Source organism: Colletotrichum jinshuiense, chromosome 5 (assembly GCF_051148585.1).
Source record: "Colletotrichum jinshuiense chromosome 5, complete sequence".
Lineage (NCBI taxonomy): Eukaryota > Fungi > Ascomycota > Sordariomycetes > Glomerellales > Glomerellaceae > Colletotrichum > Colletotrichum jinshuiense.
The window spans coordinates 4,716,575-4,730,626 of record NC_139312.1 but is presented as its reverse complement, the minus strand read 5'-3'; the positions used below and the strand labels follow the sequence as shown (position 1 = coordinate 4,730,626).

The 14,052-nt window shown below is 47.4% G+C and overlaps 3 protein-coding genes across 3 annotated transcripts; 1 reads left to right on the top strand and 2 right to left on the bottom strand.

Annotated features, from left to right (window-relative positions):
- Positions 1-885: 885 nt before the first annotated feature.
- EsH8_V_001129 (cytochrome P450) lies at positions 886-1,679 on the bottom strand (the record flags this gene model as incomplete). Its single annotated transcript, XM_083273645.1, has 2 exons — positions 886-1,310; positions 1,433-1,679. 2 exons carry the CDS (start codon positions 1,677-1,679, stop codon positions 886-888), a joined length of 672 nt encoding a protein of 223 aa, XP_083126360.1.
- A 2,151-nt stretch (positions 1,680-3,830) lies between these two features.
- On the bottom strand, positions 3,831-9,986 carry EsH8_V_001128 (uncharacterized protein; the record flags this gene model as incomplete). The annotated part of the gene is made up of 9 exons (XM_083273644.1): positions 3,831-4,519; positions 5,082-5,414; positions 5,472-5,745; positions 5,899-7,031; positions 7,776-8,334; positions 8,407-8,478; positions 8,739-8,819; positions 8,870-9,218; positions 9,439-9,986. 9 exons carry the CDS (start codon positions 9,984-9,986, stop codon positions 3,831-3,833), a joined length of 4,038 nt encoding a protein of 1,345 aa, XP_083126359.1.
- A 596-nt stretch (positions 9,987-10,582) lies between these two features.
- EsH8_V_001127 (uncharacterized protein) lies at positions 10,583-13,454 on the top strand (the record flags this gene model as incomplete). Its single annotated transcript, XM_083273643.1, has 4 exons — positions 10,583-10,848; positions 10,922-11,051; positions 11,106-11,190; positions 12,346-13,454. 4 exons carry the CDS (start codon positions 10,583-10,585, stop codon positions 13,452-13,454), a joined length of 1,590 nt encoding a protein of 529 aa, XP_083126358.1.
- Positions 13,455-14,052: the final 598 nt, after the last annotated feature.

Here is a 14,052-nt window from a genome sequence, read left to right as displayed (position 1 = left end):
CATTTTCTGTAGTCAAGTTAGTAACCAGCGGGCTGTTTTGGGAAAAGGGTCTTGAAAGGCAAGTATTGGAGCTAGAATATTTGACACCATGAGACTAACAAACCCATGTTAGGAGTATACGTTCGCCAACTACTAGGTGGTGTGATATCGGGCAGCTTTTACTTGTTTCGCTTTGTTTTATTGTCTACTATCATGTTAATTGTGAAAAGGCCAACCGAAGGTTAGCGATGCCTTATCTTGCCATATTTGGGGGTTTGCTTGGGAGGCTGAGCTTGGATAAGGATGAAACGTCGCTCCTTGATCGTTACCTCGAGCTGGTTCAAATGGTTAGGGCTAGTTAAAAACCTGACTAGGGCGCAACAGATACTAGCATCGCCAGCTATTCAGTATCATTGTCTAAAAATAGAGCAAGGTCAAGAGCGGCAACTTGTTTTCTTAGCAAGCGGGATTTAGTTATAATATGAATGTTTCCTCTTATTACCATTAAAGAAACATTACATGCGAGCTGCGCGGCATGACTATTGATGAGCACCAAACTGAAAGAAGCTCTTAGTTTGTGAAACTTCATCGTTTGCCAACACTGGTTACAGCCATATCTGACATCGAAAGACAATCGGATAGTGAGTTATTCAATGATGATAATTTATTAAGTGCTTATTCAATATTTTCTTCCAAATTTGGCGTTGACCCTTCAGCTTTCCGTTGCCATATAATCGTCAAAGTCGACTTGTGGGCGTGTCTTAATGGGTTTTTTCAAAGCCAGGATGTCATATCTCCCTCTGCCAGCCAAACTTTGGTTTGACCCTAGAAGTCTTCATGATCCTAATCTCGTCGGCAAACACTTCTCTGGCGAAATTGGAGCTCAGTTGACATGGGGCCTTGAAGTTAGAAGGGCACCTCCTCTTTTCTGCGCCTGATGAGTACTTTCGTGGCGGGATTGGCCAACATCGAAAATCCAAACTCAAGAGGGTCAGTTGCAGTGTTTTCTGCCAACTTGATGTCGTATTTGAGTAACAAGTGACACATGACTAGCTTTACGGTGTTGGCACCGAAGAAGCGGCCGGGGCAAGCATGAATGCCGAGCCCGAAACCAAGGTGTTCGGGCGAAGTACTGACCAGCTGCGCAGTCTTTTCTCCCTGCTCTGAAGCTTCCCGCATGCGGAGGAAGCGGTACCCATCAAAACTTCTTGGGTTGTCATATATTTTAGGGTCCCACATATTCTCCGCTGACAAGGCAATACCGCACTCACGAGGAAGTAAGGTACCATCTTTGAGCCGAACCTCAGACATGACTTTGCGGCCCATTGCAACTTGAGTGATTGAAGTCGTCAGCTGAAGCTCTCTTTAATACCACCTACTCCCTAATCTTTCGAGTGTTCCAATACTGGAGGGAAGAGGAAACATAGCAAATAGAGAAGCGTAATCAACTCACCCGCTCCAACAGGCTTCAACCGCAAGGTTTCTTTTAGAACGCTATCAAGAAGCTTCATGTTGTAGAGAGTATTCGGCTTCCACCCGTCGTCCCCAATAACGGATCGAATCTCATTTCGAAGGGGCTCAAACAATTCCGGATTCCTGCACAGATCCATGATGCTCTGTGACATGAGGTCGTTGCTAGTCAAGATTGCGGAGATACTAAGACCCAGTTGCTGGGTTGCGGCATCGTAATCAACGCCCATCTTCTTCGCAGCCGACTCATACCAATCTAGAGCGTCGTGAAACTTGAGACTGGGGTCAGCTGCTTTTTGAGCTCGGCGTTCCTCGAGAATAGGAGCGATTGTCCTACGGCCTTCTACTACCATGCTTCGCACCTCCTGGCACTCGGGGAGAAACCAGTGAACAATTCGGTAGAGAAATTCTGGCCACTTACGCAACACTTTGGCAGCATATGTTGCTTTCTTGGTATAATTGACTGTGATCCTTAACCAATCCGGATTTCGGCATAGCTCGGGACCCAAAAAAATAACAGATGAGACTCGCGCAACAATTCGGATGATGACATCTCCAAGAAGAACTTCATGCCATTCTTTAAAGCATGTGCTGGTCAATAACATACTCGGAGGTTTGGGATGTGTTGGCTTACCTTCATCATCTGTCAAGATAGCTTTTAAAGCAGCATTCGATTCATCGGACAACGGCTTATTGAGTTTAGCTGTATGAACAATTGTTTGTTAGCTTGATGGATTTCATATGTTTTGTTAACTGAAGTACATACCAAGGCCAGCTGGTGTCAGGTTCCATTTGATGATGTTGTGTAAGATGTCGCTTCCTAGTGCGATGTATGGTTCAAAACCTGGAATTCCAGCTTGCCAATACTGCAAGTGGGACGAAAGTTAGCTAAATTTGAAGTTTTAAATTTGGAAAAGAGTAATCAGGTTACTTGTAAGAGAAATTTCGTGGAGTCGAAACGATGGTCATTTTTGACTTCAGGGATGACACTGGAGTTAAGAATAATGATGCCACCGCCGAGACCAGTGTTTACTCTGAACGGTTTGCTGCCATATTTTTTCATGCCTCTTGCAAGAATCATCCTACCATTTCTGAGGTACTCATTCTTTGAGCCACTGAGGACTGGAAATTCTGACAGCTTATCTTGGCGGAATGAAGCAGCTACCACTGAAGCTAGCAAAAGAATTGCTATGAGGTAAGGAACGCATCTATCAACGCTGATCGGGCTTGTTGGGCTGAGCTGAACAAAATGGGTCCATGATGGACGCGGAATGCTGAGAATGAAATTGGTGTTGGTATCAATGGAATGAGACATTGTGAGATTTCCTGATGTCGTTCTTGTTACACAAGATGGAAATGTGAAGTTTCAATAACGAATCACAAACTTCAATCAATGACTTCTTCACGACATGAGGCTAACACTATATCCACTTTGCACAACTCTCTATAGGCAGCGCATAGCTCTCCAGCCGTCGCTGGACCCTAAGTTGGGACTAGCGATACTATGCATTGATCACAGCTGCCACATCAGCCGGAATCTAATCAGGGTTCGGCCTGCGGCTCAAGTTCTGGATGCGCAAATCAGATGACTCGGTCCGAGTTGCGGATCTGGGGGTTTTTAACGCACTAAAGCAAGGCCGGCGGGACACCAGGGCCACGCTTGACAGGTGGATACCTTCGTTTCCGAAACCTTATGTTGAACATTCCATGGTTCCAGACTCCCGTGGATCCGCCCAGCTAAAGCAAGAGTCAGTGGTCTTTCAGGTGTTTCCCTAGTAACCTTACTGATGCATCTCTAGAGAAGGTGGTCGGGAATCCATTGGTTCACCTAGTAGTACCATCTCCTCGTCCGCTTTCATTGCTGTTGCTAGAGTTAATAAAGATTGCGCACACTGCAACCTATAACATTTGCCTTAACGAGTGCCGAGTAGTTGGTGTCATGCACTTTGTGTATAGAGGGCTTACTCTTTAGCAATATACATTTAAAGTAATAAGATAGCGATTTTCATCCCAAGCGGTTCTGCACGATCGTACGTCCATGTTTACCAGTATGTGAATGCAAAGTTTCATGAATTCAATGCAGCATTTCCCACGGCGAAAATGGTTCGCACCACCTCAGCGGTTCTTGTTACTGAATAGTGAGGCGTCCAACACTGAAACGCTTTTGCAAAGATGCGACAGAGAATATAATGGTGTGGTTAGGCCGATTCAAGAATCTCTACTTTTAAATGAGATGGATATAATATCAAATGGAACTAATTTGTTGCAGTACAAAATATTGCACATCTTGGGGAAAAAACCCAAGACTCAAACATCCATAACGCCAAAAGACCACAATGTAATGTTGGGGGGAAATAAGGGAGGGAATAATAGTTCAAATTTTACGCTGCTGAAATCAACTCCCCAATGATTTTCTCTGCGAGATGCACCAAGGAAGTGCACTGCGTGACCTCCATAGAAGTAAGACCAATACAAAACTGCTGGTGGATCCAGTCCACTAGCTCAATGGAGATGATGGAGTCCAACCCAATCGAAGTTAGGCTCTCCGTAAGTGGAAAATCTTCCACGGGCCTTAGCATGAGCTGGCTGAGAGTCGCGCTGATGAACTTTGCGAGGCCCATGACTGTTGCGCCGTCCCGGAGGGCAGTGGGATCAGACCTGGCAAGCGATACAAATGTGTCTGCCTTTTCACTGTTGTTTTCCTCTGCAACGGTGGCAATCTTTGACTTGTGAAAGTAGTGAGACTGGGCGAAGCGGATATCTCGCTTCCAGTTGACACGGTTGGTGGGATCAGAAAGTGGTTTTTCCGAAAGACCGCCCAAGCAAAAACTGCTATAAGGGCCCCCGAAAGAGTTGGAAACGGCAATGGCGGCTGAATCAAGCACATCTTGTTCTTTGAGGAAAAAAAACCCACCATTCCTGAAACTCTCGTAGAGATCATGACGCTCAAGGAGATAACCAACATCACCGACGACTCCAAGGTCGATGATTGAAGCAGGGAGGCCCAGGTGGTGGCGGTACTCGACGAAAGCATCAAGATAGGTGTTGGATGCGCTGTAATTGGCTTGACCTGATAAAGAATTAGTCGGAGACAAAATGTAGAGGGATATTGAACGAACCATAGTATCCAGTATGACCTCCGCCTGACCCAAATATTACAAAGAAGTCTAGTGGAATTTGAGCGTCCAATAAACATCGGTGAACGTTCCAGGTGCCGCGGACTCGAGGATCTATCACGTCGTTCCATTCTTCCCAAGTCATCTCAGCCGTTGAGTTGTCTTTGAGAATAAGCGACAGCTGAAATACTCCCGCAATAGGCTTTGGTGCAGCATGGATTGCCTTGAGGACGTCCTCCGGTTTGCAGACGTCTCCGGATACAACTTTGACAGTGCAGCCAGGGTAGCTCTCGAGCTCCCTAATGAATGACTTATTTTCAGTGCTTTTGGCAGACCTTGATAGAAAAACGAGGTTACGGGCACCATGCTCGAGTAGCCAAGTTGCAATTGAGCGACCAAGTCCACCAAAGCCCCCAACAAGGAGATAGGAGACATCTTCCCGAAACATGGGTATATCTCGAGTCGTAGGAAGCGCTTTGCTGACATCTGGTTCGTGTAAACCAAACCAGTACATACGAGGAATGTAAATGCTTCCGTCCATGATGGCGTAATCATGGTCTGCATCAAGATCTCCGCCCTTGCGCCGGTTTGGGAGACTTTGGCAGATATGGTAGAGCGCATTGGGAAGGCCTTTGCGCGATATTGACTGATCATCGACCTCCATAATGGTTACGTCTGCTTTGTTCTCCATACGAATGGTTCGGGCCGTGCCTTGAATCATTGCTGGGCGAGCATCCTTGCAAACGCCGTGGACTGACGGAATAACCCATATCAACGAGCCGCGCAAGTTGCACAGACTATTCATGAAAGGTCTGAAAGTCTTTGGCTCGAGATCATAGACAGTGTTACCTGTAAGGTCAAGTAATGAAATAACGAGAGAGCTCTCGGAAGGAACCAACTGATCACCGGCGATCTTAGTCATGTATCCTCGAGAACTGAAGTAAGACTGGACCGCATTGGCAACAGCGCTACCTTCAAGGCTGTCGTGAGCAAGAATGGTGACCTTTATGTTTGTATCAAGATCCGCACGCTTGATCGGCTCAGCAAGAACCAGTCCCGAACTGGTCTTCGAATGCAAAGTATAACCAAGTGACTGCAACCTCTGGGTGACCTTATCGAAGTTATCGTCGACATCCATAGCAGAATCATGGCTATGGATAATTATCCTGCTTCCGACGGTCTGTAAATACTTTAGCTCTTTCAAGTCATCCTCTAGGTACCGGTCATTAGACAACAATGTTGAGAGTGGCAGTAAAACAATGTCAGCAGCGTTGCAGAAGGAGAGCTGCTCTAAATCTATGACCGAGACATTTTCCTCTTTCAAGGAACTGACAGCGTCTCTGACTCCTTCAACTTGCTCCTCTGAGGTGCAGACGTAGGTGTAGCTGGAGTAAAATCGCTTGTGCTGCGCCGGGTGAAGCGTCTCGAGAGCCATGCAGGTCGTATCAGTCGCGCCTGACCCGATCTCTATCACCTTTGCATCTGGGACCTTGAAGCATAAAAGCTCGATGACTTGGCGAAGGTCTTCAGCATGAGTCGAATTTTTGCTTGCAATCTGGGAAATTGAGTCCACCATTGTGATGTCTTTCTTCCACTCAAACGTGGATCCGAGTAGGACTTCCTCCCGTTTAGCGACGGGCAACTCAGAGTAAGAGAGGCCTTCCAAATAGACAGTCGGGCGACCATCCTCGGTGTATATAGCAGCATTGGCAGTGATTCCATCGGGTCCTGCTTCAATGCTACCATATGTTCTCATGCGAAGGTCCTGGTTGCCAAGGACGCCTAGACGGGAAATAAAGGTCGGTAGGAGGATGCTGTCCAGATTCCTTTTTTGGCCATGCGTCTGAGCTACGAGGTTTATCTGAAGCATTTGGTCCAACAGAGTAGGATGGGCAGCGTATTGAGTCGTGTCATCAAAGTCATAGACTGTCGCTGTCGCTTCTCTGCTGACTGGACTGACCGTAATCTCATCGAGACCCTGGAAGGCGGTTTGCCACTCTATACCGACAGTTTTGACAGCTCTGTACCATGCTTCCGCCTCAATCTCACGAGCAAAGTTTTGTTCGGCGTGGTCTTTGGTGATTTTGGTCTTGTCTGCCTCGGCACCGGAGCGGATGTATCCTGAACAGTGACTGACCCAGTGGTTGCTGTCGCAAGACATGATCTTGAAGTCATACCATTGGCCCTCCGAGCTTGACTTGCCTTCTGGGATCAAACGAGTATAAAGCTCCAGCTTTTTCTCCTTGGGCACAGTCATGCCAGTAGTGATGGACATGTCCCGGATGGTGTAGGAATTCTGGCCATTGGCAATCTGGTGCATTGCCTCTCCAGCCATTGCCATATAACAGGCGCCTGGGAACACAATATGGCCATCCACAATGTGGTCCATTAGCCATGGAACCTCCTTGAGATCAAGCATGTTTCGCCAGGCGGGCTCGATATCGTTGCCCTCCAGAACTCTCGCACCTAGAAGAACGTGTCTGGTGTGCTTTCTTTGTTTGTAGCGCGAAGGGTTGCGAGGTTCGTCCATATAAGTGACATCATGTAGCCATGGGTAGGTAGGAAGGTCAGTCAGGACTCTTCCCTTCCGAATAACAGATGCCATATCTATCAATTTTCCTTGCAAAAAGAGCTCGCCTGTAAGTCGCAGCATAGACAGGTTGGTATCCTCAGCTCGATGAAGGGTTGTTATGTACTCGCAAGCAGCCTCAGGGATGCTCCTCAATATTTCAGTGATGGGTCGCTGAAGTGCAGGATGCGGGCCAACCTCGATGAAGAGATTGTTCTTGTTGTTTTTCACCAAACTACGTATTGCTGTGTTAAACAACACGGGCTGAACAAAATTTCGGCGCCAATAGTTGGCGCCGAACTCCGCTCCGGTCATCTTTTGGCCCGTCACGCTGGAGAAATGAGGAATATTTGGTGCACCAGCATCAGCTAGATGTGGCCTCAACAACTCTTCGTACGGGCCAGCGAGAGGCTCAATCCAAGGAGAGTGGAATGAGGTTTCAAGATTCAAGACCTTAGCCTTAATATCTGGATGGCGACGCATAATTTGATCAACGCAGTGCTGGATGCAAACAGGGTCGCCTGACAATGTGGTGTTCAAATGGCTGTTCTCACAGCCGATGACAACGCCGGGAATTAGGTAAGGTTCGACTTCCTTTGGGCCGAGACTGATAGCCGCCATAGTTCCTGGAGGAACAGTACCGTGAAGCAGGAGCCATCCGCGAAAATATGCAACTGCCATGGCGGCTTTGGCTGAAATACTGCCAGCAGCGTAGGCTGCAGCTGCTTCTCCTCCGGAATGGCCAGTAACGGCATCAGGGCGGATGCCGAGACTTGCGAGGACATCTACCAGAGCAATCTGAACAGCCGTGGCGCATGGGTGAGAGTATCCGCGCTGTCCAACTTTACTGGAGGCATCGTCAATCGATAGCTCCTTCTCCAGAGTCCAGGACGGTCTGTGGTCCTTGGGCAGCGACTGGAGCCAAACATCAAGGTTGAGTATTGTATTCCGGAAGACATTGTTGCTTTCAATCAAAGCCTTGCCCATGCCAGCCCAGTGCACTCCCTGGCCCGTGAAGACGAGAATGAGATGCCGGGGAACCATGGGTTTTCTCTTGAAACTGCTGGGGTTCAAAAGGCCCTCTTCATTGACGATGGCGTAAGCTCGGCAGCTCAGATGATCTCGATGATAACCAAGTGTGTAGGCGAGATCATCCACGTCAGATCTCTTCTCATCAAGATACTGTTTATGTTGTTCCACCTGTTTCTCGAGAGAAGTCATATGGCTGGCGGAAAATAGAAGCAAACGCGAGCCCGGAGATCCGACACTTACGCCAGAGTCTGAGCTGATAGAGCTGGCATCATCTCGAAACTTCTGCCATCCCTCATAAGAGTCGAGGATGATCTGTCGTGAATGTCAAAATCTGATCTCACAGAGCGAATTGACAAGATAAGCTTACATGTGCATTGGAGCCTGCAACACCGAAGGAGTTGACACTGATACGCTCATCTCGATTTTCTGGCCAAGGAGTTGACTCCATTGGGACTGATAGTTTTGCCTCTTCCCACGGAACTTTTTTATTTTAGTGAAGTCCGATGCATGCTTCGCTAAGTACACTCACTTCTTGGGTTGGGGTTGTCCATGTAAATATTAGGAGGAATCACCCGGTTTTCCAAAGCAAGGACTGCTTTGATCACGCTGGTCAGGCCTGCAGCGCCTTCAGAGTGGCCAACGTTGGGTTTTACCTGATTCTAATCAATATCATGTGTCAAAAAATGGGAGACTGACAACATACAGCGCCAATCATGATACCGTCGTTGTCCTTCCAAATGCGAGCAACCGCCGCTACTTCAAGGGGGTCGCCGGTGGGAGTTCCAGTGCCATGGCACTCGAAAAAAGCTGTTTTATTGAACGGTAGACACGCCTTCTCATATGTCTTCCTGATCAATGCTTCCTGAAGGAATGTATTAGGGCTCATAATTCCGTTGGATCGACCATCGTTGTTAGTTGCACTAGCGCGAATAATAGCGCGTACTGGGTTACCATCCCTCAGGGCGTCGCTTAATCTCTTGACGTAAACTGCATTTACGGCTTCGCCACGACCGTACCCGTCAGCGAGGAGATCGAAGGTCTTGCATTTACCGCTAGGCGATAAGACCCCAGTTTCGGTGAAGACAATTGATGTGATGACTGAGGTGATGAGGTTGCAACCCAAAGCCATTGCCGACTTGCAAGCGCCACTCTGAACGGCTTCAGCAGCCAAATGCAAGGCAACCATGGACGAGGAACAACCGGTTTTGACAAGCATGCTTGATACACATTAGCATTTGAGGTTCATACATTGACCAAAAAGGCAATACTAACCTAGGGCCTGTCCACCCATACTCATAGGAAATCCGATTGGGCTGTAAGAAGTCGAGATACCCCGAACCTCTGTAGAGACCAGAGGCATGAGGGTCCATTGACAAGTCATCTTGCCAATCTGATGAGAAGTTGCCGACGTAGCAACCGATTTCTTGACCCCACCAGCCAGTCTCCCCAGCGTTGTCAAGACATTCACGGGCAATTTCCAACAACTGCCTCTGCATGGGGTCCATGCGTTCAACCTCCTTCTCTCCACATGTGAAGTATGAGGCGTCAAACTTGGTGAGGTCGTTGTCGGCTTGACTAAACATGTAGGCCTCCTTATTCTGTACTGTACCCCATTTCGGCACTGGGCTATAGAATCCTTCAGTATTCCATCTTTCTTTCGGAATAGGGATCAAGCCGCTTCTCTTCTCGATCATCAAGTTCCAAAAGTCCTCGGTGTTACGGATGCCACCAGGTAGTCTCACAGCCATGCCGACAATGGCGATGGGGTCCGATTTACCGATATCAGACAATGGCGTTACGTTATCAGACTTGTGCGACATCTTTTTACTGTATTGCAAGATATTTGTTTTGCCCCGCTAATTGATAGTAAGTCGAATGGCAATTGAGGTGTAGCGTGTGAGTGGTTATCGACCGAATGGCAGATTTATGAGTCCAGCAACACATGTTGCCACTGCCTAGTTAATTTAGACCTTGTAAATTCTGTTCTCGAAAAGAATCCTTCTTCATTACCGGAAACTTCCAGGCCGATGTTCTCGATGGTTGAAGGTTAAAGACGCGGATCCGAAACTAAGCTGCATCCGGCCTTTCTGATTCGCCAGGGACTTAAAAAGTCTGTGCTTCTTAGTTAATTAGACCCGCACAATCCACGGTCCGAAAGATGACTCGCGGGTAACTTCTCAATTCCAGCGGCATTGGTCACAGCATTCATTTGCAATCATTGTTTGTGGTGTTGGTGAGATTGGTGGGCTTAAGTGGGTTTCCATTTTGTCTCAATGGACTGCTTGTAAGGCAAGGAAAGGAGCCTCCGCATATCCAACTTTTCCTTTTATTTTCTTTGTTCGGCATTTGCCCATTCCATGAACTAGAACGCCCCACAGTCATATGCACAACCATGAATTCCAAATTTCCAAAAGAGATGCAGTGTATCATTATACGAGGCCGTGGTCAGGCAGCAATCACTACGTCCGCGCTCCCTGAATTGAGAGATGGCTACATTCTCGTGAAGACCACGGCTGTGGCCATCAACCCATCCGACTGGAAGCACATTGATTTCATGTGGGTAGGGAACCCCACTGGTACTCGTCCAGGACTGGAATACGCCGGTGTTGTTGTCGATGTGGGATCAGGCGTAGACAAGGATTTTAAAGTGGGAGATAGAGTTTTTGGCATTGTCAATGGCTCGTAAGTTTGTACTGAACATCTTCATGAAGATTTCATGTGTTTTATCCCACAATTACTTACTTTCAAGCATTAGAAATGTAAGGCAAAAGGAGGACGGTGCCTTTGCTGAGTATTTGATCGCCAAGGCCAGCCTGCAGATGAAGATCCCGGATCATACCGCAGATACGGAGGCCGCAGCCATTACTTCTGGCCTTGTGGCAGTGGTATGCCTGAATCCTTAGTTCCAGACACACGCGACAATCTAACAACAGTGATAGGGTCAAGGCCTTTACCAATCCTTGAAGCTCCCTCTTCCTACCGAGCCCTCTCCAGAGCCGATTCCCCTACTCATCTACGGTGGAAGTACAGCATCTGGAATTATGGGTATCCAGTTTGCAAAAATGTCGAATTGTATTATTGTTGTGACTTGCTCACCAAAGAATTTTGAGTACGCCAAGTCATTCGGAGCGGACTTTTGCGTGGACTATAAATCCGAAGACTGTGCAGAGCAGATCAAGATACTCACCAAAGGCAGACTCCGTCATGCCTGGGACTGCATTGCTACAGCAGAATCTGCCCGTACCTGTGCCGCAGCAATGTCTGTACGTGGTGGTCATTACAGCAGCTTGCTATACTTGGTCCCATCCATTGTCAAGAAAATAAACCCTAAAATCAACTGCTCTACGACGCTTGGATACACTATTTTGGGAGAAACTATTGACAAAGAAACAATCATTGAGCCAAGGACCGAGGACTACGAGTTCGGCAAATTCTTCTTTGGTATCAGTCAAAAGCTACTCGAAGATGATCATTTTCGCCCAATACGACAAATTGTGAACAAAGGTGGCGATGGGCTGGAAGGTGTTCTGTATGGTATTCAATACCTGAAGCAAGGGAACGTGAGTGCAGGCAAATTGGTGTACACAATTGATTCATAGTTAGGTTGCAAGGGAATATCGAAATTTCACTTAAGAATTGCAAAAGAAGGTCGGAAACAAGCCTCCAGCCACATTCTATCCTTTTCTGCTCTAGCTTCAGATCTTCTTAGCAACGACGAAATCGTCCAACGGGAAGCAAATCGAATTTCGTGCTCCTCAACTTCGATAGAACATACGTCATGACTCAAGTAGTTACCGCGACTCGTGCTGAGTGAAACACGGCCAAAATGCACCAGCAGCCCACTCAATTCCGAGCGGTCCGTCGCATCAAAACCGAGTAATACTACTTTCTATTCCGTGTTTGATGAGTCTCGCCCGAAGCCTGAAAACGTAGCAGGTGTTTTGGGTATTCAAACTGGAGATGATGGCAACTACATGAGGTTTGCCCATGCAGATGAAATTTCATTTTCGGAACCTATCACGACGTCTTTTACCCACCTACGATCAGCAACGCACCAAGCCATGTCAGCTACCAAAGTCTCCCGTGCTCATATCATATCCACGCTCGCTCTCAGAGAGTGCAGGCCCCCAAGCCCCGTTGATTTACAGCCCTCTGTAACATTGGCTGCGGCTATTGCAGCATTCACAGAGACAAAACACAATACTGACACCATCATCACCGATGCGGGCTTTACTGGTTACTATGAAAATGTTCATCCGCGGCAGAAAACGCTCATAGTTCAACTTATCATCAAGGCTTTTCAAAAAATGCGGTGCGATGTTCGTCGAACGAAGGCGGGACAGAAGCTTCGGCCCATTAAATGCGTTCGAAATGTTCAGAAGCAGCTCGATTTCTGCTACGGGATGCTCATAGAAGCGGACCTCATCTGCAAAGAGAACGAAGACTACATTCGGACGGAGACACCCATCCCCGTTGGCGATCCAAACGTGGTACTTCAACAAATTCTAGAAGATTATCCAACTTACACTTCGCTCAACCAATTAGTGGCTTACGCCGGCAACAATCTTGCCGAAATTTACACGGGCCGTAGCGATGGTGTCAGATCAATCTTCGGGCCAGCAGAGAGCCGCGCGTATCTCGAAGACATTTATGGGGCGGCGCACCCGAGCAAAGCCTTTCACAGACTGATGGAAGATTTCATGAGCCGCTTCATCAAGGCATTCACCGTCCCACACGGTTCCAAGTTGAATATCTTGGAACTTGGCGCGGGAACGGGGGGTACAACGAAATGGCTGGCACCGCTGCTCTCTCAATCGGGTGTTCCTGTGGAGTACACCTTTACTGACCTTGCCTATGGTTTTATTTCACAAGCTGCCCGGAAGTTTGAGCAGTACCAATTCATGACATACCGTACACAGGACATTGGAAAACCACCGCCGGCAGACCTCGTGGGAACTCAGCACATTGTGATTGCCGTAAACGCGATCCATGCTACACCGGACATGGTCAAGTCGCTCCGGAACCTACGGCAATACCTCCGACCTGATGGTTTTGCCTTGGTCATGGAGGTGCAAGAACGTTTGTGTTGGGCCGATTTTGTTTTTGGACTGTTTGAGGGTTGGTGGATGTTCAGTGACGGGCGGAAGCACGCGACTGCAGATGCTAGTGTGTGGAAAGATGCCTTTGAGACTGCTGGGTTCGGTCATGTGGATTGTACTGGTGGACAGTTAAAGGACTCGGGATTACAGAGGGTTTTCTTGGCAACTGCAGCTGGGATCTCGTCATAAGTTTGTTTTCAGAAATGTTAGACTTTGTCATCAATTTAGTGTGCTTGAGATTGTGCAGCGATTTTAAAGTGTGAATGATAAGTGAATGCCGGATGATAAATGGCATATTAAGATAAGTTCAGAAACTATCCTGCGAACCTCCACAATGTAGATATAGCATTGTTTAATTTCCGGTGACAGCGTGCGTAAGAATATTGGGGTACTGTTACGTGGTTTGTGTAGCAATCCTGGAGGTGCTCTTCCGCGTTGTTTATGAATTCATATGCGGTAAAGGAATCATAAACGGAGTCTTTGTTAATAACATTCATCTACTCCACTGGCATCACCTGGCCGAAGTGAAAAGCATACTCCATGGAGTACCATTGCGCTCCATTTTCCCGAAGACTTAACATTCCAAATTTTACACGAAAAACGACAGGATATTAGCGTTTAATTAGACAAATATTTCCATTCATTTGGGAGCAATGAGCCCAATTAGCTCTAACCCCACCTTTGACAGAATGAGAGCGCAGTCAAACTCAATGTAATACTTATAGGTGATGGTTTTCATCAAGATATTTTTCGGAGCAATACATTGAAGTCGAGAAAGAACGGGAAT